Consider the following 27,028-nt stretch of genomic DNA (forward strand, 5'->3'; position numbering starts at 1 on the left):
CTGTCATTTCAATGGTATTTTTACAAGTAATTACAAAAATAATTTCTGTAATGTAATGATTGACTATCACCCTATCACCCTATCACCCTATGGTCATAGTTTCCATGTAATGCTATTGGAAATGAAATATGTTAATTTTTCTGCAACTGTGTACGATGGAGGCGTAACCATGATGTAGAAAAGATGAAGGTTACCCTTCCCTTTTCTTTAACGTTAAATTGTCATTGAGATTGTGATGTCGCATTGAAGTTTTCACTTCGGTTATATACAGCATCGAAATATTTTGGCCCTAATCTTTTTAATTTTTTGTTGCTGAACCTGGGCCATCATCCCCATGGCTTGAAGCAAGTTTTACCATGAATGACTTAAATCCTCTTAATCTATTTCAGTGATGAGGAAAAGAAGACCACATGGCTCCATCCTGACACTGGAGAAGCAGTACGCAGTGGTTATAGACATCGGCAAGGTAGCCTACTGTAAAATTTTTAAAATTGTTCTAAAGATACTTAGTCGAATGCATTATGGTCTATTTATTCTTATTTTTGCTGCTTCCATCCAGACTACAACCGGCTGTTTTCATTCATTATGGCCTAACAAGTCCAAATGTATTTCTATTCAGACCTTCCTAAAGGATGGGAAGAAGGATTTACTGACGCCGGTTCACCATACTATGTCAAGTATGTTTTTGCTGTTTTTAGTCCCGTTTTTGCATTATATTTAAGTCGTATAATTCATAGAAAATCTCCATTCTCTAATCTACAAAAGACGTCATTCTAGGGGAAATCTATACGGTATCCTTACAACTCGTATATTGGTCTACACAGCGAATAATATCACCACCCGTTCACCGCTATACCCGTGGTACCGTTGATTTTGTTATAACCATTAATTGTGTCACAACTCACAACCCCGACTGTTTAAAAATCTGAGTGGAATGGCCGTCTCGCGAATAAATTGTAATATCGTCAACTTGGTGACGCCACAATGTTTCAAAACCGAAAGTCGGTTCAGGAGTCTCATTTAGTTTTTTTTCTTTTCACGTAGCGCTTGCGCTCGCAGTCATTAGCCAAAGTGTTTTGATCTTGCTGATTACCGGTATTCTGTTCGTAATTTCTGAATACACCAGAGATTTGTAGACGTTTTACCCTCTGCCTGTCGGAAAAGGTTAGCTCACGTCTTGTTTGTTATTCGCACACTGTAGTAGGTGGATTTGTTTGCCGATTCCGGACTGCCCGCCGCAATTCAAACTTTAATTCCTTTGTAAGCAGTTTTTTTGATACAAACTGCTATTGTTGAGTAGCGTCCTACGCCTTGCGCTGGGGGATTATTCCTAGGAATGTGATATCGAAAAGGCCACTTTATTGTGTGGTACGACAGCGACGTCCCGTACATTATAATTTAAACGCGGTGTGGGACATGTGTCGTATCGCGCTTGACGGGTATTATAAGTTACTGTGTTCGTCGGCCGTATTCAACCTTTCAATGTCACTTGGCAATATGGTACGCGCGGTTACATAACCACAATTGTAATTCAGTACTGTGGAGTGTCGACGCGCTGTTAATTTATGCTTTATGCGCCAATTGGGTTTTAACAGCCAACTTCCTTTGGTTCAATATAGGGTTCGTTTGATCGTGTAACTGTGTGACGCTGATTGTTTTTATTCAATTCTCGTGACTGTCACCGCTGTTATTTTGAGGGTGCTCCACCCTCTACACAGTGTCGGTACACAGTGCCGTGATCTCTTTTCAAGTCGTAATGGCGAAACTAAGGAAGCCCCATGAATTCAAATTTGTTAAATGTACGGAATAGCTGACATGCCATTGCTTATGTCAAGGGCGGGGAACTCTTTAAACCCTTACAGTCAGCGTAAGTCATACGAAAATAGCGTATTAAGACACGACAAAGCTCTTGGAGAATTTTAGATGTACCCATGACCTCAGCAATACCACCGTTGTGAAATATTCGAAATACACATTCGGTTGTCTTTCTCACGCTGTTTTATTTATCAACGGGAGGAGCAATTCTAACGTCACAATCAAGAATCAGTGACCTATTTTCGAAGGCTCCTTGGTCCCTGTTTGACTATAGATTACTAACGTAGGTATTGGTAGGTTAGTTTCTTAGTTATCTAAAATGTCACACTCGTAATTGAAAATATGAAACTTCCGAGAATCTATGTCAAGACGGAACAAGTACATGGCCATTGGAATGGTCATCCTTCTTCGGCAGACATACTTGGACATATTCTGCGATGCATTAACTTTGTCAGTGCTTTCACACTAAATTGCCATTTCGTTTCTGCCATTACCGAAAACTGTCCGGGTGTCGCACGGAATCCAGTCGCTCGCCGTATGGTGTTCGCCCTTCTGGTACCGCTAAGGCACTACTGTGATGTTGGATTTTTTAAGTGTTGTTGATTCGCGTTAGCATCAGTAGCTCATTCAATTTTTATTATAACAACTCCGGTGCTTAAAGTTCCGTGTGAGCTCAAAGCTGGTTGATGATAAAACTTTGTGGTAAGTTTACTTACGTGTTGTCAAATGCCGACTCGATTTCAGACGACCTGTTTATGGGATCGAATGCTTCCGCCAACCTACATAAATCTTTCCGTTTGATCCGTGATTTTCGAATCGGCAAAATGCGCATTGCGTTCGCTTTTCCTTGCACTTTGCATCGTTCTCTCGTCGTCTGATGTCAGTCTAGAGTTGGCAATTTGATCAGTCCGATGTTGAAATTGCCGCATTGTTATGACTCGCGCAATTGTTGTTTTTGAACCTATCCATCCGTACTATTTGCAATTCTGAACATACCGAGGCGATCTAGCAGCACAAATCAATGGATATTTAACTCAGTGACGCATCTGTGTGTATGAAGTCACAACGATGTCGTAATGCAATTGTCAATTTTTAATGGCAGGTTTACAAGTACTTTAAAACGCGATAACCAATTCGATCATTCCAAGTGATGTAAGAACGCACAATCGCATATCATCTTCAGATCAAATGTGCGTTGGCGAATCCAATATCGCAGAACAGCGGTTGTAGATGAGTCGCTCATTGTAAATCCATACCATTTCTCGATGATGCGTTTGTTCAGGAACGCCCGACTTGCGCAAATAATTTGTTTCCATCCCAATGGCCCGAATCGGCAGCATGTTATTCAGTATGCTCAAGAGCTAAACTGCTTACGTTATCCAAATATATCATTCGAACAGTCTCAATGTGTTAATATATGCCATAGGTCACGGGCATCGATATTACAAGCTTATATCGTTCGTAGCGTTGGCCAGTCGATGGTGGAAGCTATGTGAATTTCTGGACTTTCTTCAATGATGTTTCCCTCAAATCCCACTGTGTCATCGCAAACATAATGGCCAGGTACCCGAGAAGTCGCTTCCACCCAGAACTCGATTTTCGTTACAAATCAGACTGATTCATAACTTGCGCTATCTGCCAATTCACCCCAAGGCTACATACCTCACGCTCGAGCTAGTCAATTTTAGTCAGTAGTAAAGTCGCCTAGCTCATGCTCTTGAATTAGATTTGGAATGTTCGGCATTTTATTTGTTCGTTTGGGAGTAATCTCGGTATGACGAGGGTCGTTAGCGTTGACCGTAAACTTCAGCACGAATTCGCCTACAAGGTTAAATCTGTTTTGTTGTGAGCCTGAGCGGTGCAGTTAGGTTTATATAGAATCTTGAACCGAACTTGGTAGACATTGTCTGCCTAGGCTTGGAATTGGCGTATCACAGCTGATACAATGCGCGCTTGAATCACTACGTGATGCTATAAAGCTATATAATGCTATATTGTAAGTGATTTTATCGCCTTTGGCTAATAAAACACTGGTCGTAAATGATTCAAGGCTGACCGTTTCATATTCAGTCAGACACGAACGTTAGCGTCGCGGTATTTTGATATTATCGTGCGTTCAGTCAGCTGTAACTCACGCGCGACGTAATAACAAATCTGTGATTTGATTACCCACAAATTCGCGTGGTAACGGGGCGGTTTTAGGCTAGTATCGGAATCGACGAGGCTTTCGAAAGAGACTTGAGTGGTGTTAACTCGTTTTCCGAGTGTTTTGACGTGTGTCTGGCAGCTATAAACAATGAGCGATCGCGCCGTTGTTGTGTTCACAAAACTACCATTAGTATACGACGCGATGAAATCGTTACCCAATGTGGTTTTGCTCATCAAGTATCACGTATTTATAATTCAACTACGAAAGATATGTCGTCCCTGAACTCACAGTGACATTCACCACAATCACGCTGTGGAAAGATGTCGCGTATTTTATCATTGCCTTTCCATTGGAATTTTCTCAGCCATGGTTAGTTAAATTAGGAGCGTAATGGAGGATTGGTGAGACTGGGGAGTCTTGCAAGGATGTTGATTGTTGATTTGTAACTTTTTTCTTACTTTCGATGGGGTTAGCTAGTGTGCGTGTTTAAGATGTGAGCTTACCTGTGTGCAATCCATTTATCTTGTTCATTTTCAATTGAAATCTTCGATAATGATTGGATAATCGTGCTGCAGCATAATGCACTTTAATTATTATCAGTTATTATCATTTTTTTTAGTTATGGTCTACGAGTGAATTCTCCTCATACTAAGAATTAAAATTAATTGTTTGATAGAGTTGGTTTCATGAGTTGGTTCATCTGTGTGGATTTATCAATACTGGAAGTACTTGTAAAATTCGCCATTGCTTCATGATATCAGTGAGTATATAGATGGGTGGCAAATAAATCCTATTTGCAATTCTGTTATTAACTGAGTCTGATTTGGTAAGGTTAATTAAAATTGTTTGTCATTTCTAAATCTTTTCGTGTTTGTGAAGTATCGCTTACTATCAGCGGTATTAATTTCATGATATGTTGAGTTACGTTGGTATCTCGAAGGCAAAGCCGTTCTTTGAGTGTCCCAATCTTTGCCACTTCAATGCAGATTGATTCAAGTGGCTTATTGTGTGTATTTCTCCACGCACAAAAAAACAATGTAAGCTGCCTAGCTTGGAAACATGGCTCATTCCATTGAGCGGATTGTTTTGAAATTTAACGGACAATGTTCAACAATAAGTAGTTTTGACTTGTTACTGATTGGTACATCTGTTTTTAGTTACCAACATGCCCCTTTACACCTCATTGAGCATTGACCTGACTTGGTGCCATACATTAAATATTTGTCATTGCTAAAACATTGAAAGTTGTCTACTATGAAATTTTGGATATGTATGATAGCCACACCCACAGTACTTATATTGTCAGTAATGACCGGTATCTATATTCTGAATATATGCTATTTCTGTCCGCATGCATGGACAATGAACCGGACATTGTGCGCTGACAGGTCATTCGGACAGCACCCACCCTCCACATGAAACGCACTTGTTCAGACTTGAATTAATTAAATATTATACATTCACTTTGTTAAATTGGCTGCAGCATTCTTGATCAATTGCAGAATTGAAGTCAAATAGAATAAGCACACTATTTAAGATGTGTACTTATTCTTACTTTAGTAAATATTTACTGTATTTTATTATGAATTTTGTGGGTGCGGCTGTATCTTGATCTATTTCCAATCTTTCTATTTGATGGCCATTCTCTAGCTCTGTGAGATATCTAAAAGCCGTGATATGTTAAGTGGCTCTTTGTAAGGACATTTAGGTGTCAGACTTTCAGTGTTTATTGATATTTGAGAGGAAGAGGTTATCAGGTGAGTTTGACTTGATAAATTCAATATGATATTTAGGTAGACTACTGTCATCTGCAACATTGCACTTTCGTGAATGAATGATAACCTATTACACTGCATTGAAATAAATAAATTTTCAGCCACAGCAAACGATCTACCACTTTCACTCTTCCTGAGAGAACAGAAGAAAACCGAAAAGATCGAAAGAAATCGAAAAATAGAGATGCACGCTTATATCAAAAGTAAGTGTGAACATGACGGCTGTTTGCCAATATTTTAGCTTGCATTTTAAGAATATCAGATTGGATATTAAACAACTAAGTTTCAATTGTTTTTTTGCGTGTAACTCAAGTGGAACCTACTTTTCAGTAGGTGTAACATTAGGCACCATCCTGGCATGGAAAGTCGAGCTTATACCTGACTAAGCCTGTTAACTAAATAAACTTTCCACATCGTCCACAGCATGCTCCTAAACCTGGTAATAGTCTTGTTGTTCCCTGATCACACCAATACGATTTAGTGCCATTTGTTCCTATGAATTTTTTCACACTATTCGGCCCAGATTTCCATGTCATGTTACTTGAACTATTGTGCTTCAGTTGTTATGAAAATTTCACACCTGATCTCGTATTACATTTTGAAATTCCAATATGAACATCACTATGTATCGGTACATCTCCCTTGGTGCTCATTGACAAATGGAGTGAATCCAGTGTTGGGATCAATTCACAAGTCATATCGAGCCATTTCATATTTTGACTCGAGTCAAGTCAAGTCACTCGAATTTTGGTGGCTAGTCAAGTCACTGCATTTTGCAAAATGGTTGAAGTACTGATTGTGCCACTATTTATTTTGTAAAAAGTAGCGAATATTGAGTAGATTATGCCTAAAATGGGGCTTTGTTTGGTTCAAATATATGTTGAATTGCTAAACTACATCGGTTACTGTCAGCGAAATAGATGATAGTATATAAAACCTCAGAAAGTTAGAACAAATTGATATGATGCAATACACATTCCACATACACATCCATTACTTGATGACTTGAGATTGACTCAAACATTTTCCGTCGAGTCACGAGTCAATCCACATTTTTGAAATGCCGAGTCAAGTCAAGCCATTTTTGCAAAGCGACTCGAGTCGAGTGATCTGAAAAATTGACTCGTGTCGTCTCAACACAGAGTGAATCTGACTTGAAATCTTACCACTACTAGTTTGTCTGGGGCTCTTCACTACTAGGGTTATTATCTTGTGGGTTGTCTGTTGCTGAAAGACTTGTTCTTTGATTTAGCGTCGAGGTTCTTCATGACAGTAGCGATGATGAAAAAAGGTTTGTTTCTCACCATGACACCGATAATTTGCTCGTCAAATTGACCCTCAATTGACCAATCACTTTTCGATAATTACCATGAGTAACGTGTGGCACATGCACTCGATGTAAGATCTCGCTGGCTTGGTGCAATAATTTTTTGTGCATGGCTTTGTGGATTTATTTAGATGTAATTCATTCTGGTGTTTACTATACTTACGGTTGCTTTTCTTGATCCAGCATAGACAACGATACTTTGAAACAAGAAAAGAAGAAACGCAGAAACTCGTCGTTTTTGGAGAGATCTGGCATCAATATCTTCAGAAGAAGCAGTGTAAGTCGCTACTGTGATCTTTCATTTGAAGTGGAATTTTTTAATCGGAATGAATACGTTCATTTTCAAGTCGTTTCCTATATTGGTACTTGGCGTCAGATTTTTATATTCTAAATTTTGAACCGATTTTCAGATATGCTAATATGTGGTAATGCCTTGCTCCCAATCTTTTTCTCACATCGAGATTATTGCTCTCCTGGTCATGATATACTCATCTGTTATCATGACCGTGTGCTATAAAAAATCTTTGATCTTGGCATAATGAGTCAAAGAGTATTTATTGTGTCACTTTGTCTTTCGGATATACTTCTGGTCCATAGCAGGCTCAACTGAGATGGTTTTAACACTCTTCAGTGGAGGTCACTATATAGTTATTCTTATTTTGCTGCATGAATCATTTCACATGGTTTATCTGAATTATATTTACAGTCATGTCTTCGAGGTCAAGCCAGACATAGCTGATAAAAAAATTCAGTCCTTTATATTTATAATGTTATTTTTTATCAAATCAGAGCAAATCAAGGGATGACCCAGAAGATATAAGAACTGTAAGTATACATTTGCTATATACTGACGTACTGTTTCACTTTCATCAACGCAAAAAGTGATCAATCTGAATTTCGAATCAGCCAACTGCAACTTACCTTGACAGCAAGCAAATAAATTTCAAATCTTTTCTGAATTAATCGATTCTTTTACGAGACAGCATCTATTCCTGCAGACTCCTTCCTCCAGATTCCAGTGTGTTTGCAGTGATTATTATCTTTACATATCAGATAATACTATCGATTGTGGATTACAGTTTCGTCTGTGATGAGCGAATGTCCCAAATATGTTTTGTTTACAGAGACCCGCGCGAAAAATGAAGGAAAAACGAGGAAGGCCAGAGGTATGGTAGCAAGAATTTTGTTTGATTTCTGTCGCACTGTGTTCTTAAGAAATTACCGGCGAAGAATGCTGTTGAATATTTGTTCTAAGAAAAAGACGCGACCTACTTCGGCTACAAGCGTCCGTTCAAACACGAGCTCGATGAGTTTTCGATCGAAGATGACAGTGACGTGGCGGGATCCAAATAAGGAGATCGTAAAATCGGGATGGCTGTACAAGCAAGTGAGATATCTGTATGCTGAGTCGAATAATTTAATCCTCATTGTGGACGAGATTGAATTCTTTGATAGGCTATCGAAGGGCGTGTCAAGTATATTGGGCTGGGTTGACCATTCATTGCAGTATTTCAGCCGCATAATTTATATACAAAACCGATGGTTTGGATTGAGACTCAAATTTTGTCATTTCAAGTCTAGTCACGAGTCAAGTTATGCAAATTTTGAAAGTGTCTCCCGTCAAGTAAGTTCATCTCAAATTTTCAGATTTCGTGTCAATTTCTGGCCATCAAAATTTCGGTTTGTGAATTTTCATTTGAATTTATTGAGGCGTATGGGCAGCTGCTTGTAGGCTGAACCATTCCTGGCTAGTCAAACTTTGTGTTATGCCGTTTCTAAATTACTAAAATGATATGAGTCACTGTGCTTATTTTTGTAAATTCATGAGAATGCTGCCCACAGAATGTCCTCCATTTGAAATAGCATGGGAGTATAATTTAACCTGAGCTGTGTTTATTATCTGAAAGGCTGCTTGAAGGTTATATAGACGGCGTTGACCTCATACGACGATATTTGTGTAGCGGAAAAATAATGTTTGTGCCTGTAGAAGTTTGTTACAAAATTTCGTCGGAGATCCAAAAAAATAGATCAATTTAGTTCTTATACATCTGGCTGCATATATTTACGCATTGTAGTTATCCAAATGGTATTATACAGTCAGTCAATGCCATTATGAGTGCTGTTTTGTCTGCTATAGAACAAATACTATGATACCCCGCTGTAATAAACACTCATGTTTTCAAACAGGATAGCACAGGAACAGTGAAAAGATGGAGGAAGAAATGGTTCGTCCTAGCTGACTTCTGTCTTTACTATTACAAAGGTTTGTTAATTCATGGTAGATTGGCCTGCATTGTCATTTGTCGACGTCTCGTTGCAGATTCCAAGGAAGAAGGAATATCGGGAAGCATCATCCTTCCCAGCTACACTGTGAGCACGTTAACTGCCGAAGAAAAAATTCACAGGAAATACGCATTCAAGGTACTAAGACTTTGAACGACGTACTATTGACCTAGCCTGTTAGTAATACGGCTGGGTAAAATTTCAGTGGTTCAATTCCAGTTGAGTATTAATCGTCGAGACGTGTATTCGAGAACCACCTGCTGTGGCGTCATGACCGTAATAATGACTTGAAAGGTTCAAGTATGGATCTCTTTGCTAACCACAAGGAAAATGATGCCAGCATTTCCGAAAAATGACTATTTCGTATCACTATGTGGCCATTGTGAGGCTCGGTCGTCACTCAAGAGAAATGTTGTTTCATGAATATAAGAAGCCTTGTGCATTATGTTTTTCGATGCTAAACTACGGCTAGCCAAGACTTCGAGGCTCCAACGGTAGAAATGCAGCATTGAAACTATATTTGTATCGATAAAATGTTACTTTTGATGTGAAGATATATGTATTGGCTAGTCGACTCACAACTCTGTCATGTATCTTATCTTGTTGCTCAAGTGTTCAGTTCTTTTTGTATTGTATTTCTCATTACTCTGTAGCAGCTTCCAACGGGATACGGATGTAATATGGTGGAGGCCTCTAGTGGGCGGTAGTAAGTTTCTCGTGTTTTGTTGCACGGCTGGCAGTCATCCGAGTTTCCGTCATAATGTTTGGAATTGGATATGTTAAATTTTACTTCATCATGCTATCACAGAAGTTGCCTGCCTGCCTGGTTTGGTATATTTTTCGAAACGTCGCACGCATTCAATGAAACTTGCTTTACAGGATATTATCTTGTCCGGGAGATTTTCAGACGCTGTAATTATATGTGATTAGGTATTATAATTTTGTGATTAGGGTTTGGTCATTTTCACTGACGAGAGTTATTGAGTACGGTGTGCTCGTCTTGCTGGTCTGTGGCTCTCGAAACCACAAGATTAACACGTATCGGACGATATTATGACGGGTATAGAAATTTCAATAGCCTCAAACACCCCACACACTTTTACAGTTAATTGGAGGTGGCTAGTTTCGCAATTGTAAGATGTGCCTTGGCTTGGCGACTATCGCAAAACGACTAATTACACCACAATTATTGGTAGCATCTTCGAAAATACATTCAGTTACCATAATACAGTGACTATTTCCCGCTATTCTCATAAAAATTTCACTCATAGAAGTGACGCAAAACCAATTTTTTCTTTTGAAATCCCAAAATGTAAAAAGTGAGTATAGTTTTCGTGAAAGCTGTTCAAGTAGAAGTAGAGGCAGTAACGTGCCCACTTGAGCAAGGAGTGCATGTGTGCAAAACGTACTTGAGCACCCCAACAAATACTTCATTACTGACCACGGCTGAGTATAGCCACGCATAGTGCGATCGCCAGCCGTCAGGCTGACAATTTAATTCAAGTAGCTAGCTTTTTCGCTGAAGTATCGTTAACGCGTGCGCCCACTCGTTACGGCGCACGCCACAAATCCGTTGCTAACAATCTAGATGTAAACGATCGACGCATTGCCGTACTTGACCTACGATCTCGCCGTCGTCACAAATTGATTAGCTATGATATATCGCCTCGTCCTTGATTGCGAGATACGCCTGTTACGTTGCATGTTGGCTTTGAGTTTATTTGCGTTTGAATGGATTGCACTCGTACACGTTTCAGTTGCTCCAACCGTCATCATTGCCTGGTTCCACGTTTGCTGGCGATAACTTGGCAGCTACATTTTACCACGTTCTCGCTTTCATATTATGTACTGCCGGTTGTTATTGATATTATTTCACAATCCAGAAAGTCCGTAATCTCGTACACCGTAAAGTGGAAATGCATGGGTGAAAAATAGGTGTATTCCCAGAATTCCACCATACCGTAGGACGCAAATCAGGCCGTCGGCAATTTCTGGTACAAAATATTGATTCCACACACTTTCCAATGGGTGAAAATACTTACACCAATACTTGTGAGATATATCCCAGGGGTGTGTACCATCTATTTACTCCCTTCTGGGGGTGGTACACGAATGCGGAATCCACTCGGCCCCTGGTATATATCTCCATAAGAATTGGTGTGTTTGACTCGTATCACCCATTAGAATGGACGTGAGAGCAAATTTTGCGCTGGAAAGTACTTTACCTGACTTGCACACTATACTCTGCAGTGGAAATTGGCGAAATACACGATTTTTGTCGACATTGTGGTCTCGAAAGTTGTTAATGAAAAGATCTCACTGGTACTGAAAAATTGTCTGCTAATGCGAGTTTCGGTGATATTCTGGTCACGAGACGATTGAAAAGTGAATTTTGTGATACCTTTGACCTATCCAAAACACATTTACCTGTGTTTATGCCCTTTGGGGTTGTGTCATGGTGTGAATATATTTCATTACTATTACGCAAGTAATTGCGGTCGGCTTGATGTTTAAATATCGGTAGATTAGATAGGATTACTGTCCTTGATCGAGTCACTCCGTTTGCCGAAGATGTCCAACCCAGCGCGGTCGCTTGTTAACGCCATAACTCGCCCATAACCTGTCGTCGCGCTATAGGTGGAGCACGAGGGCATGAGGACGTATTACCTGAGCGCCGACTCCTACAAAGATATGGCCTCGTGGGTCACTGCCTTGCAAAAATCATGCCATCCGTCGCCGCCGACCGTGGACAAGTCTGGAGTCCCGAAAAAGGAAGACAGCTCGACTGGATCCAAGAAAGCCGAGGAAGAAGCCGACTCAGAACTTAGGTATGAATTAGTCAAAGCGTTAGAGGCTTTCGAATAGATTCAACTGAATAATGCCGTCTGAATGCGACTTATGTGTACCTTCGATTTAAAGATAGGACGTTTTGACGAAATCCCGCTCTTTATGGGATTTGCGGTTTTCTTAGCTAATGATAGCCGTTTATATGCCTTGTTGAGTGGAGTTAAGTAAGGATGGCGTGATATTTCGTAAAAGGTTCGCTGTGAAGATTAGGTATGTCATAACGACGGAAATTCAAGCATCCGTAATCACGATTTTCGTTACTGTCAGTGTGACAGTGTCCCTGTCTGTATAAGACAGCGTCTCTTTTTACTAACCCGGAGAACCCTTTACATTACACATCTAGTATTCTAAAATACTGGAGCACGTAATGAGCTGTTGATAAAAGAACAAAACCGTTAAAACACGATTTTAAAGCAAAGCAAACAGATTATAATGTATTTAAATATATAATGCATTGAATCCTATGATTCGAGATTCAAATTCATACCGAATTCGGTCATAATCTCTGTTCATTGGCGATATATTCCACGACTGAGTCCTTATTTTCTAGTGCCGATTATGACTGGCAACGGCAGTTCGCGTTTTCGCACTGTTGCGTTCTTATTATTCATTTATTTGCGCCTGTTGTGGTGTAAGATTGTTCCGGTTCGCGATGCAAAACGCGCGTGTTGTACCCCCGCGCCGTATCGTGACTGATCCGTCTGTTTCGTAAACATAGATTTTTCACGCTTTTACGACGTTAGGCATCCAGGACCTTTCTCGTGTACGCCTTTCGTCGGTGAACCTGAACATTGTCTTTCGTCGCCAGATTTTACGAGGGCTTTGTGAGTCATCTTTTCGACTCGGGCGCATTCGCGATTCTTAAATGCCAGGAAATTCGCGATGCCTGTGCGTACCGCGGCGGTTGTACAGAACGTCCGGCCGTGAATATAGGAAGCCTTCAGTAACGGAGTATTGTCGTGAAAGATGTCCATTGAAAGTTTGATTGCTTTCTTGGCGGGAAAATTAGGGATGAACTTCCTTTACTCTTTGCCAATGGTTCTTAAACCATTTGTAAGGCACTAAGCCCCACACCACATTCACTATACCTGTACTCATCGAACCCTTCGCAGTTGGAAAAACGAATGTACTTCTTTCGGTAAATGGATGAAATCGGTCTGAATGTAAGATACCCGAGCGTCACGTGTCGCTTTTAAATTGTCGAGGAAAGAACTGGAATAGGAACGGTGAAGGGCTTATATATTCCTTTGAGGAGCATGAATTATTTGGAAGAAATTGGATTTCAGCATTGAAATTCGTGAAATATGAAGTTTGAACGCGCCCGTCGCACGAATTCGAGTCTGCACAGGATATGGAATGGTACATTATACGAAAGAATAGACTAATAGACGAATAATTGATTTGGTTTTCGGCTTTCACTGCAATTTCGATAATAAAATATTTCATCCAAATTCTGTTCCATTGTCAGGTTTACGCGACGTGAATGCGTTATGCTTTATGACAGGGGAGAGTGTTGTGTTTGTATTTTGTATGGATACGGTGAAGCGAGTCGGCCTTTTGATCAGCGTGGAGAATCGCACGCTTATGTTGATAGCCGAATGATAACATTTTGCACTTGTTCTTTGATCAAAATCGTGCATACCTGGTCACTAAGCATGCCGCCGGCAGGCAAACTATCTGCGATAATTCGCCATGATGCAAGCCCTTAATTTAGCCTGAACTGCTGCCGCGGCGTTGAACTAGGTCGTAATCGTGTCTGCCCCTTAATAAAAACAAAGGATGATTTATCATGAACCCCCGACTGACGTTTGCACGCGCGAGTGATAATCCCACACAAATAGGCCGGGTTGTTGCTTCGATATGCAAGGCAACTTTGCATTCCACGCCGTAAGAAGCTTGCTAGGATTTTGAGTGCCGAACTACTACGCTCAGATACGTGTGTCTCAACCCGGGCAGCTCAGGCGGAAAAGTCGTTCGTGGATGACATCGTATCATAGTGATGTCACAATATATTCTGCTGATGTTATGTTACAACTCACGATGTATTTTGGATGCTGCGTGCTTGTCCGGGCTATACTCGTTGCATTCTGATTTTTGTCTTGCGTTAGCTGTTGGTTGTATTCAAACGAAAAACATTGACCTCGATTGTTATCTGCAGAATGACCTGTGTTCAAAATATTCAACCCTTTGTCATTATCACGGAATGTATCGGATCGCGTTGTTCATTGTTCGCCGGCGGAAGTTGGGTGAATCCAAATTTACGGGGTTACGTCACCGATTTAGGATTAGCTGAGCGGAAGAGATATTTCTGCACTCGGCTTCAACCGCTAGTGCTATGTTTCCGTTTACGATTTCATGCCTTGCGCGACTTGGAAGTTCACAGTTCAGTGAAATTGACCGAACCTGTACGCAAACTAATAAACGAAAAGGAATCAACAGTCACATTGGTTATGTTACTTCTATGATGCGTGACTCTATTTTATACTTGTCAGTGATATTGAGGACTTAATACCTACATATGTTTTTCTGCATTCGCGTTGATATAGATACTGCGTCGAAAAGCAATGCAACAAGTAGTATTTGTATTGACAGGGCAGGATGTGCACATTGTGAACTAGCATAAATGTAGCTCACATTATCAAGTTAATGCCTGTGGCTCTTGATCTGACTCCTGGCGTAATTTTTCCATAAAAGATTGAAGAAATTGTATGTATTGGCATCTGAATTACCCTACCCACAAAAACGCCGGTACCTTATCCGGTAACCCGATAGGCACGCACGAACCAAATCCGAGGTTACTGCAGCAAAAAGTGCCGTTGTTCAGTCACACCCGAGGTATTTTTACATACTATAATCTTCCTTATCGTCGGTCCCAAGTTTCAGTTACTGATTGATAAGATGAGTGCTGTGCTTTAGCGAGTGACCCACATTTATGTAATTTGCCCACGTTCAAACGTTATTTAACGTTTAACGATATTTCAACGTATTATAGTAGTAAGGAGTAGTCACTGTGGACTGGGGACTCCTTCAAGGTCTGTCAGATGGAACTTATCATTAAGTCACGCGCTCTCGGATATAAATGATATGATTTTGCGGTTCATGTCATATTGTCAACACGCATCCACTTTCAATAGTCTTGCCTTAGTCAAGCTAATCTCCCGTAAAGACGGAATGTCATGATTATCGCTTCTGGTCGTATAATTTCCACCTGAGATTACCCATTCACGCGCATTTCCGCCTCGTGAAGGCACCTGCAATATCTGTTTTACGACTGCTGGGTAGTGGGTATACGTTAGGTGAAGGTTTACATGTTTTTAGTAGCGTACCGAAGCTGGTAATAATAATCTTTCGGATTGTGACGTACGCAAACGCAGTTCAGCAAGGGTGTTGCTGCGATGAAAGATGAACTCGTGTTGTCTCTAGTTATCAGTTCCGGGATGAATGCTCCGTAAATCACAGCGCGGCGTGTGGCATATTGCGGAACATAAACATGAGATTGGAAAGTGCTTTCTGCTTTTGGCCTACTGTATAATGAGGAAAAAGACGGATCTTTAATTTGAGGGATTGTGGAAATTCGTTTTTGCTCGATTAGGCACACACTGATTAGCGTTTGCTCTAAAGTCAAATATCAAGTCACCAAAATTATGAATACATACAACAGGAGTAGCGAACTTGAACGCATTTTATGTCGAGTATAGTACCAACGTGTGTTCTATACGTTCCTAATAACTAGGGCCATTTTTATATGACCTTAAAAAATCAATTATATGACTTTATTTTATGGAAAATATGACTTTATATGACTTTATGTGAAAATAGTGTATTTTTACATGTAACCAACGTCACTCATGGAACTGACGAGTAAAACATACACAACATGTTGTGTGTGAAACATGTGTGAAATCATAATGCAATGTGTGACCTCATAGGTCTGTGACTGTAATGTGATGTAGGCTAACTTTACAGCTTGCCTTCGTTCAATCAGAAATTGCCCTACTTTCTTACTGCTTCACCGCCTAAATTGGCACTTTTTATTCAAAGTATACAACAATATGACTTTATAACTCAAATATGACCTAACCAGGAAAATATGACTTTATAACTTTCTTAATATACCCCATAGGGACGTGGTTTTCGCGTTAAAATTGATTTCACGACTTACTGGTGCATAGAAAAAAATATGACTTTAATGACTTTAAATGGCCCTACTAATAACTAATGATTTGGTGAAGGATTTTTGCGTGAGCTTTCTGGAAAATACACGTATTGAACGTGAGTTTATTGGGTTTCACACCTGTTTAGAAAGTTTCGTGGAATCCAATGAAGCCGTAACGAGGAATTACGTCACTGCAAGGTGCACTAGCATGTTGAAATAATAAATGCTATATTTATTCATAAGGATTACGCAGCCGATTCTTGATGTAAATCAGTTGCTGACAGTCTGGTACAGTATACTCAATACTCGAAGTATTACTCATTCACCACTCTGCTTATCCGAATGCTTGTATTTTGGCGCCCGATTTGCGGTATCACCCGATCAAATAATAACAAAGGCCTAATCCGTGACGGATAAAACGGCTCATGAAGTTGGAGTCTTTTCGTAGCAACTTGACCTTAAAGTCTCAGACCATTGTCTATCGCCTGACTTGAAAGTTCTGAAATGTGATAGTGTCTCGAATAAAAAGAATCGGATATGGATCTCAGTCCTTCCATATCGGCGCCCGTGTCATCCTAGCCTGACTTCCACACTTTCTATCCATCCGCGCCTACTAATGTACTGTTTATCGTAATCACAGTGATGATGTAGAATACAAAATTAGGTCATCGGTTCCGTTATCAATTTGTACACGTCGAACACTCTCCTCCACCAGATTCCAGACAGAAATAGTAGCTTTATCTTTTTCATAGATGTTTGAATTTAATACAATTCGACACTGAATCTCGATCATTTAGATTTTGTCACGTAACCACCGGCTACTTTTGTCCAAATCCTAAATTCGAAGAGCTTCTTTATGGCACAGAACTTCATATATAATTGAATTGTGTATTCATATTGAAAGGAGTCCGAATATCTTCGGCTGCTACTCGCCGAGGGGGTAATAGCCATTTCAATCTGAATGCTGGTGACGTCGTATCTGTGATACGATTGTGGATGAACAATGTTCTTTCTAATTTTTTGTTTATTTATTGTAGTTGTGCTCACCGTAAATCCAAATTTTTCGACGGCATTAACTCCGCTTCCACTGGTTGGAATTGAACCAAATTTGGTGAGCATCGTTTCTATAGACATCCTAACACTTTCATGGGGTGGACAGAAAATTTTCTAAATTTTTATCATTTATTTTTATATAATAAATATAAACTTTCTTCTCCTGAAGCAAAGTGGTGGAATTGAACCAAATTTTGTGTGTAGGCTTAAATTTGGTAACCTAACAATTTTATCAAGTAGCCAGTACGATTTGAGAAAAAAAATCATTTTTGAAGAGCCCTAATATATATCGCTGTGAGCGCGCGCCGTATCCGAAATATATATATATGTTAGTTTTTTGTGATAACAATTGATTAGTCCTGTTAATTGAAGCATGGACTCGAATTGGGAGACACATATTTGGCAACACGCTGGGGATAGAATGATAAAGCTGCAGACGCCATTCTTAACCAAATAAAGTTCAATATGATGTGATATCCAATCATGTTTGATGGAGCAATGCTATCAGTGAATATTGTCCTACAGCGCTAGCATTGTTTAGCTTGGCAGTGCGGATTATCGGTTGTAATTCCGACCAAGTCTCGTTGACTCTAATAACAAACAGTTCTTTTGGTGGTAGACTCGGTTTCGGTACCAAGTATCGGCGGCCAGACGGTGGAGGGTATTTATTTTGTGTACAGTACAGTCGCGGCCCGTAAGTGATTCACGAATAGACGGCCCTTTGAGGACTGATGTTTATTTGCAAAACTCATTACTAGGCTGCGCTCTTATGCGCAAACAAATAGGGCTCTGCAGCGAATGTCCCGCAAATAGTAAAATAAATTATATGATATCATTCACAATAGAGTTACCTTTGTGAAAAGTTTGTTCGTAAATTAAATTATAGGGGTATTGTCTATATGGGAACATGCACCTTCTTTGTGCTTCAGACGGCGCCGTCGCACTTAATCAGTTTTAAAGGCGCTTTCTGCTTTTTTTACGCAGCGATTTATATTTGCGGATATTGTCCAATCCAATTAGAGTAGCCACTAAATTGTTCTCCGCATCTGCGAGCGACAGCGCGCGCGACGCATATTGGAAATTTGAGAAAATTAATAAAACTTTTTAACCGCCGCGGAAATCAACGATTAATCGATAGTCTCGGGATGGTACATATTTCGGAAGTCAGCCACTTCCATTTGCAAATTGGTCGCGGATGATAGTATATAAGCAATTGAGCATATGATGAGTTTCTCCGGTTTGGTGTGTAGCTAGCATGTAATACATCGGCGGCAGACTGCAAGCCTCTCTTGTGGTTTTACTACAGTGAAGACGTAATATCTAACATTACGCGAAATCCGCGATTTTATGGCCTGCGCGCGATATTGGATACAATAAATCGCGTCTATCTTTCACGAAGCCATACAGCTATATACGAGCTTTTGGAGGAATTAACTTTCTCCCGTTCGCAGTTCGCTTCAGCAGGCGGTGCGGGGTTGGCGGAGTTGATTTTTGACCGATTTTTAAAACCCTAAATCGGCTTAATCTCGGCTGGTTTTACTTTCGGCGCCTTTGATTGCATTATAATGCGGCGCGGGTGGATTTCGAGAGAAAAAAAAAATTTCCGCCGGCCTCAACCCGCGAAAAAAGCAGCGGCCGACTATTACGTAGCGTGCCGTTTTCTGACTTTGACAGCGCCAAGTTCCCGATGCGCATTTCATTATCGCCTCGAGTAGGAGTGGTTTATGAGTATGATACAGTCGACTACACTGAGAATGCTTTTAGCGCAGCCAAGCACCGGTGATGTTTTCGCGATTGTAAAATTTTAAAGGCGTACCCGGTCAGCGACGCAGTGCAGTGTTTTCAGAAAAATTGGCGAGTAATCGCTGTTGATTTAGCCGCTGTACCTTGTCGTTACGAATGGAATTTATCCGTTTATAAAGTGTAAAGTGAAGAGCTTGGAGGTACAGAACTTCAATATACAATTGAATAGTATATTCATATTGAAATGAACCCGAATGTTTTCGGCCGACACTCGTCAGGGGTAATCGTCAGCAACTAGTCACCAATTCTCAACTAGTTGCTGGCGATTACCCCTAACGAATGTCAGCCGAATATATTCGGGCTCATTTCAATATGAATATGCTATTCAAAGTGTTAAGTGTAAAGTGAAAGTGAAGTGAAAATATTAGACCGCATTTGGAGATTTTCAGTTTTGCCCACATAACGTGCTGCATACCTCACCACGAGTGTGATCCAGTATTTGTTCCGCAGTGTAGATATTGGTTTGTTACAAACGGGTTTAAATTTAGGTATGTTAATGGTACAGCCGTAGTCCATATCGGGTACTTCTGTCTTACACCGACGGGCAATTTCCATTACGCGTACGCTCATTTATCAATATTTTATTGTCGCCCCGTTTGGTATATATATCGTTGCCGGCATGAGAAATTAATATCTCTCGCCGTTCGCTAAATTACGCATTCAATTCAGCACATTCGCCATTCCGTTAAGCTACTTCTGTAGCTTCTAACTCGTGTGAGTGTTTGAGAGAGTGAAATCCGCATATCTGCGCCATCATAATGGTATAATTTGTCATGATTTTCCTCGCGAATAAATTCTGGCGCTTCTGATGGATTGCGGACTTCGCGGCGGGCGAGGTTTCCTCGCTTTAGCACTCGACTTTACGAAATCGTTCCGGAGAGCTCTCGAGATGCCGCTGACTCAAAACCGGTAGCGTCTGATCCTATTAGCGTCGAGTGCTCGATTCGTAGCCGTTCGTTTTTGTTAAGCGATAAAGTGAGGGATTATAGCAAGGCGATCTTAGTGTTTTCGTATTATTATAAGTTTTACCTCTGGCCTGTCCTTGGGTATGACACAGCGCCTGCGGTTACCCGGAAAGCTGGATCTTAATGGTTGCCATGTTAATTACTCATTAGCTCACTGTCGGGATGTGGTTTTTGTGACTTTCCGAGTCCTCAGCTTGGCCTATCACTGATGTAGATCCGTTGTTGTCCGAGCACGGCTTACATAGTATATGTGAGGTGATGGATAACAGGCTGTGTTCTATAGTCAGTGCAAATACTAAATCGAAGTTGAAGCTCAGTGTGTGTATTTTTATCTCGGTGAACTTTAACGGCGTAACGTAACGACTATGCTGGACTACATGTCAGTTTCGAGTGATCTACTTGCAAGCCTGGTCATAATCCGTACATTCCATCGTATGAATGTTCTGACTTTAACCTAACTTATGCATGATATCGTAGTGGTAAGTCCAAGTGGGACTTTAAACCTCTCTTTACTAATATCCTCGTAAAAACAACTCAATATTGGTCAATTTCTGCAGCGTTCCAATTAACTTTGGTCATCCTCTCTGTTCTTCCGCCAACGCGTCAATAGTTGTCGTTTCGGAAATGCACGTGACCTGCGTTCATCTGCGACATGCCTTACAAATAGCATTTGTTTTGATATTGGATAGTAACGCCGCGGGCATGTAAATACTATTGGTAGATTGCTCAGTATCGCATACGCCTTCTGCGGTGTGCTTGTAGCTACCAAGCCGGCAGAAGCAGGACGATTACAGGAGATCAAACGAAAGTCCCACTATTTAGATGACTATGTCATTCTGTGGGAATACAGCCGTATAGTATGGGTAGTGGGCACTGTGCCTGGTGCAGTCGTGCAGAGGATAATGGCTGTACTCTCTCTTTCGCTCTCGTTCTCATTATCCAGATTACTGGTACCTAAATACAACCAAATTCTCCAATGACTTAGCAACTCGGCAATTACATAGCACCGTAACAAATAGACTTTCATTAAAAAGTATCCCGATGAGATGCCGCAGCATCCTGCAGCAACACAAGTGTTGATATAGTAACCTTTTAAGCTAGACACAAGGTCATGTCAGTCTTCTGAATTCGCGTCGCTTGTTTACTAATACCTTCACCGAGCCGAGGGCATGTAAATCAATAGAGAATCGTGTTCGGTAATTCCTTCGAGATCCCTCGTTTGGGAAAGCAAACATATTAATTGTCGGTTAACTGCTGCGACTAATTCCGCCAGTGAAGTAAGTAGCGCCATCGCGAGTAAGGTCAAATGCTTACTATCCGTCATCCGACTTTATACTTTATGTATTTATGTATTATGTAATTCATGATCCACTATTTCCGCAATATTTTAAAGATATCTACCCCTTGGAATCCAGGAAGTAAACTATGTTATCCAGAGGTGCAGAAAGAATGAAAATTGGAAGGGGCGAGAGTTTTTCAACACTAAAACGACATCATATATATGTTATATTGTGACGCAACACACGTTTAACACGTCACATGATGCCGTCTTCCGTCGCTTCTGGCTACACTCCTATTCTCGTCCATTGTGGTAGTATATCGATAGTTGGATACGCATGACGATAAGTTTTAAGGGAAGGAGCACAAATAAAAAGCACAACCATGTCAAACTCCATGCAATTTTCAAGGTTCATATCAATCTGTGTGAAACAAGCCGTTGCGTAGTTAACGGCCGATGAAAGCCTTCACACTTAACTGCTATTGGTGCATCTTACTCTTTGAAGTGTGCGCGATGCCCTCTCTCGGCAACTAAACTGCAATATGAATAATGGATGTTAACAACAGTGTGACGTGAATTCAGGAGACAATTGTTTAAACTTAACTTGAACCTGATAGTTATGTACATGTTAATTTTAAAATTACGGACACCGCGATAGTGTGACTCGACTTTGTCATTCGCTTCAAGGGATCGCACTACAAGTGTTACGTCACTCTTAGGAGCAAATATCCGAGTATATTTTGCTCTAAAATATGTGCATCTTCATTTCTTTCAGATCAGTTATTTTATACTAAACCTATGGAATACTGTATTATAGTTAAGATATCTGGCAGTATACAGTAAGGACTACCATTTCTTTCGAGGGCCTGTACTGTTAGCAGATTTGCAAAATGTTGGTGAAGTTGTCGAAACTACGTTTCCGGTGAGTATATACTTCCACAGGACATGGACAGCATATAGGTGCATACTGTCGTTTCCGAAAATAGTACTGTGGAGTGGGCATAATCTGCCGTGATGGCTCAGTGAGTGTCGGACTCAGCTGGCTGTTTCGTGTGTAATGCCCTGCGGAATCTTAATTGGGGAAAATATCGACTTTCTAGTTTTGAGGTGGGTGATTGCTTTGAAAGGACTACGGATCGCGAGGGATGCTTTACGCTGCGTGTCACAGTATTTAAAATCGGTCAGCACCAGCTTATGTTTAGTAACGTAACTTCATTAAACCTGGATATATTCTAGTGTGCCGAACCGTACATTAGTTGGCAGGAGATAGCAGCAATAGTGACATTACAGTTATGCCTCTCATCGACTATTTTACATTTTATTACTATCCATTTGACCAATATTTTTGTCGTTAGGGTGTATGTTTTTAAACTCGTTTGACCCAGTTTTTGGTAATTTCGTTTCTCGTCATATGTACTCTCAACGACCCGACCGTTTCTAGGTATATTTTCGAATGTCTTATCTAACAGTCACGGGCGTCAGTTCAAAAGTTATGTATATGTCATTGGAACGGGTCGCGGGTTTGCGTTATCTGCCAAACTTAACCTTCCCCGTCCGTCTCTGTAGACTCAGACTATCTGCGTTCGCCGCGTCAAATCGTAGCAGCCAGTTGTATTTTTTATTTCTCATGACAGCGACGGTGGTCTGTTTCAATTTTTCAAGTGTAGGCCGCGTCCGCTGTTATCTCTTTATGTTGAACCGCACGGTCACCTCGGTGTGAACAGGTGTGGCCTCAAAGTGTCGTCTTCGAATATGAGTACTAGGGATATAATTTCTGCATTACCTAGCCTACATGTTATAATGCCGAAGCATTACGCCGATATAGTCCGTAAGTAATTGACACGCGAATATCAACAGCCGTTGACAACGCGCGTGACTAAATGCGTCTTACAACAGCATGTATTTGTCAATTTATAGTTCAAGCGAATTACCTGATGTTTTGTTTTGTTATGGCCAAGAAAGTCTGCATTATGATTGGACAAATTGCGTGCGGGTCCTTGCGTAGTATTTTAGCCTTACGTTGACGGTTACAAGATAGGATTTCTGTAACCGCAACTCGATAGTGATCACAGCTTGAATTCGATGGGTTTTAGTCGGCGCTTAGCCTCGAATTTCCACTCGATCAAGGCTGAATGGCTATTTTATTTCCGTGTGATCTCGTAACCTTGGACCGCACAACTTTGCATCGGCGAATGACCATTGACCAATGAACTCCATTTCTGATTGTCCGCAAACTCAAATGGTATATTATGATCGCCGCAGTGATTTGATATCAGTTAGTAGGTATAGTAGACCGTGCGTGTCTTTTCCTGCTAATTAATCTCTCACAGCGACCAATTCTCAAAAGAGTTTCTCAGTACGTAACAATAATATTTTGTCAACATGTCGCGCGACTCACGCCTACTAGACGCGTGAGTGGCTACTTAAACTGGAACTGGGTTCTGCATTGCAGCAGGCCGCGCTGGACGTTGGCGATAGCAAGACTTGATTTAGCCTGGATCGGCGGGTTACTTTTCCTCCTAATGGCGTGCAGTATCCACTTGAATCGGCGCTTGAGATTACACGGCACGCTGGGATCGCTTATTCTTTGATTCGGGAAAGATGCCCCTTTAAGATCATTACTACTCTCTTCAAACGTTGCAATCGAATTAATTTAAAAGTGCTTTGTTTACCCGTTTTTTACGCGGATTCACTTCAAAACGGGTTGCGCGCAAATCTGCTTCGTTTTTATACTCTGTCGTCGAAAACATGGCCTGTGTTAACTGTATCGATGCTTTTCACCCCGCGTAGATCAACCATAGCGCCTTTAGTTATACAAAGCAGCACACAATTAGTATGGAAGTTTCAGCGACGCGTGACAAGATACCTCATTGAATTCTCACTTATGCCGCCAAGTACAGATTTTCTTTATCAACCGCTACTGGCGCGCCAGCCTATTTACACACCAAACCAAGTATCATATCGCGGTCGCTAACTATTATCACATCTGCTGCGTCTGTATACACGGCACACCTGGGGGAATTACTTTTCTTGGCCTGTTCTTATTTGCGAGGGATCTCAGTCGTGGTCGTGATCAAGCAGTCGGTTTGTTGCATGGTGTGGTTTAGCTAATAGTAATAAATGTTTTGGATATTGACTCTCCCTAGTCCCTAGTCCTGCTTTGGAATCTTGAATACCAAGCTGGAACTGACCAATATAGTATTTTATACATTGCGATAAAACAATCACATTCACTAAAGAAGCACTTCAGCAGTGCTGATAAAAAGTGTTCCACAAAGACAAGAGTTTCACGCCTTGTATGGGATATTAATTTTCGTTCAAGGTAATTGTGTCTGTCATTGCACAGATGATCAGAGTTTTACGGTTTTCAAATCTCAATCTGACTTAAATTGATATCATTTCCAAATCCAAGCCCATCAATTGCACATCAAATTTTTACAAAGTTCAACTGGAATTTCAAATAATATGAATACCATACACATATCCTAATTCGTAACAATCATAAATCCAAATCTGTTACAACCAGAACATAGATCGAAAATCGCAAAATGACTTGAGAATCAATCAGAAAGTAGCAGAATTGAACTCTGCAACAAATATTTCAAACATATATTTTTTGTGATCTTACAGAGCAACACCGCAGACGATATATTAGATAGCTTCCATATACTATGCTTAGTTATGTTCCTTTGCAACACTTACCTAACCTAGTTGAGGGTACGGGATGTTGTTCTTACAAGTTGGCCTGGGAGCCACCTCGTTGTCTCGCTGTAAAATTTGGGCCATTTGCCCTTTGTACTACTTGATGTTATCTGATCTATTCTGTTGTAAAATAGCTAATTACTTGAGAAGTTAGTGAATGGACAGGGTTGATTTGAGAATATATCGGTGCACTTGTTTCACTTCAAATAAATAAAGGCGGAGGAAGGTCTCTTAGGTAGGATTTTCCGGGTCATTGATGGGAATCGGATTTCGATTTTAGAGCTATAGGTAAGACCGCGTAATAGAGCTGGGATCGTGGATTGTTTCAATTGAGGCTTAGCCTGTGATCTAACATTGCATCTTTGACAGGAGTTGCGTTTTGAAGAAAAAGACATAGCTTGCCTTTTCTTGATGTTCCTTGTTCATAAAATTGTAATCAAACCATGTGGTTGGCGTCCACGAAACAGTATATACCCCAATGAGGCGGAGTTTTGAAGTAGGCTCATGAATGCAAAAGATAGGTTTGAGGATTTTCAAATTCTATGTGTTATGTACCCAGCAAGTAAGCACCCCAAATTGTATGGAATTCTGGATATTTTGGTTTGGCATCATCTTTGATATTCAACGCCATTGTACATCGTCAATATAACGGAATTTTTTGTCATCTTTGACCAATTCATTCAGTGCCCTTGGTTAGACCACCATTCAATGGTGGTGCACAGGTTCATAATGTCATTCTTCCGGCAAGTTACAGAAGGTGTGAGGCTTGTTTCCAAATTTTAACACTAGCCTATCACACCACCTTGGCATCAAATTCTGTTTTGTCACGATACAGCACATTCTTCCTTAACACTAGTCGTATATTTACCTTATTTCTTGTACAATCATGCCATAGTTTGTTTGCATTTGTATGCGTCGGGTCTGCTGCAGCGCAATATTTGCAATTTTAACTGCATTCACACTATCTGATTCTTTACGGTTGCCGTTGTATTTCAGCAAGAGCAGTGACAGCGCAAAAGCTAAGAAGAAGGAAGCGGCCAAAGCGAAGGCTCAGGAGGACAGCGATAGCGAATTCGGTTTCAATCACGTTCAACCAAAGACTTCACATTCCATGCCTTTGAAGTGAGATACTTTATTGGCTGTGAGAGTTATTTATTGCATTTACAGTCGTCAGCTCTTGAGCACCGTGCCGTCGTTTTATTCTTATTTGTTCTAGCTACTAGGATATATGTTAGTATAAAAGTGTACACTTATGATATAACATTGCTGCCGAGGCTTAACCTTGGACTGAAAAAACTTCTCCCTCAATTTTGGTTTGATTTTTCTGCACATACCTACCCATTATGAGTGCGCCTTTCCCCCTGTTTAGTGATTCTAAAGCAAAGGAGCGCGAAAAGAATGAAAAAAAGAGCACAGTCCCGAAAGCTGCCACTCAAAACGGCACGTTGAACAATAATAGAACCGATAAGAGTTCGAAGAGTCCTCAACGAATGGATGCGTCTCCGGAAAAAGCGCGGACCCCAAAACACAGGGAGGATACGCAACAGCGAGCGCCACCTTCACAAACACAGAGCCCCCATTCTGCCAATAACCAGCACAGGAGATCCGCACAAGGTAACGTTTGAAATCAGTCTTTTGAGAATCTATTTTGTCACCCAGTCTATAATCGTGTTTTACAGATTTTTATCTGTGCAGTCAGTTTATTGAGCTTATATACAGTAAGGTTATCACGATAAAAATGAGTGCCAGATTTGTTGCAAATCATTCGAATATCGGACATATCTTGTCTGCGCCTGCGTTATGCAAGCATTTTAATGAATGTTTCATTGTAATCTCGTGATTACCTGTTAAATATCCCATGCTCAATCAATGTC

General features: G+C 40.6%; 3 protein-coding genes across 11 annotated transcripts in view; 1 reads left to right on the forward strand and 2 right to left on the reverse strand.

The window, feature by feature from the left end:
- The window catches only part of LOC145445958 (putative gamma-glutamylcyclotransferase CG2811), a 112,368-nt gene extending 91,211 nt beyond the window's left edge, over positions 1-21,157 (reverse strand). The window contains exon 1 of one of the 2 annotated variants that reach the window (XM_080324126.1): positions 21,128-21,150. The gene's annotated coding sequence lies outside the window, so the exon portion shown is untranslated. Of the gene's footprint in view, positions 1-21,127 lie in introns of both variants that reach the window. The other variant, XM_080324127.1, reaches the window with a different exon arrangement.
- The window catches only part of LOC145445955 (E3 ubiquitin-protein ligase rnf168-like), a 306,333-nt gene that overhangs the window by 96,802 nt on the left and 182,503 nt on the right, over positions 1-27,028 (reverse strand). The window lies entirely within an intron of this gene.
- Positions 1-27,028, forward strand: part of LOC145445941 (uncharacterized) — a 38,545-nt gene that overhangs the window by 451 nt on the left and 11,066 nt on the right. For 4 of the 8 annotated variants that reach the window (XM_080324098.1, XM_080324102.1, XM_080324099.1 and 1 more), the window contains exons 2-14: positions 390-466; positions 620-677; positions 5,841-5,942; positions 6,992-7,030; positions 7,250-7,343; positions 7,856-7,891; positions 8,191-8,232; positions 8,322-8,453; positions 9,254-9,329; positions 9,387-9,487; positions 11,987-12,177; positions 26,151-26,276; positions 26,524-26,768. In XM_080324098.1, coding sequence (XP_080180224.1) covers positions 390-466; positions 620-677; positions 5,841-5,942; positions 6,992-7,030; positions 7,250-7,343; positions 7,856-7,891; positions 8,191-8,232; positions 8,322-8,453; positions 9,254-9,329; positions 9,387-9,487; positions 11,987-12,177; positions 26,151-26,276; positions 26,524-26,768 — 1,319 coding nt within the window. The other 4 variants (XM_080324100.1, XM_080324105.1, XM_080324103.1 and 1 more) reach the window with 3 other exon arrangements.

Source organism: Botryllus schlosseri, chromosome 9, assembly GCF_051294905.1.
Source record: "Botryllus schlosseri isolate E-star chromosome 9, Bs_hap1, whole genome shotgun sequence".
Classification (NCBI taxonomy): domain Eukaryota; kingdom Metazoa; phylum Chordata; class Ascidiacea; order Stolidobranchia; family Styelidae; genus Botryllus; species Botryllus schlosseri.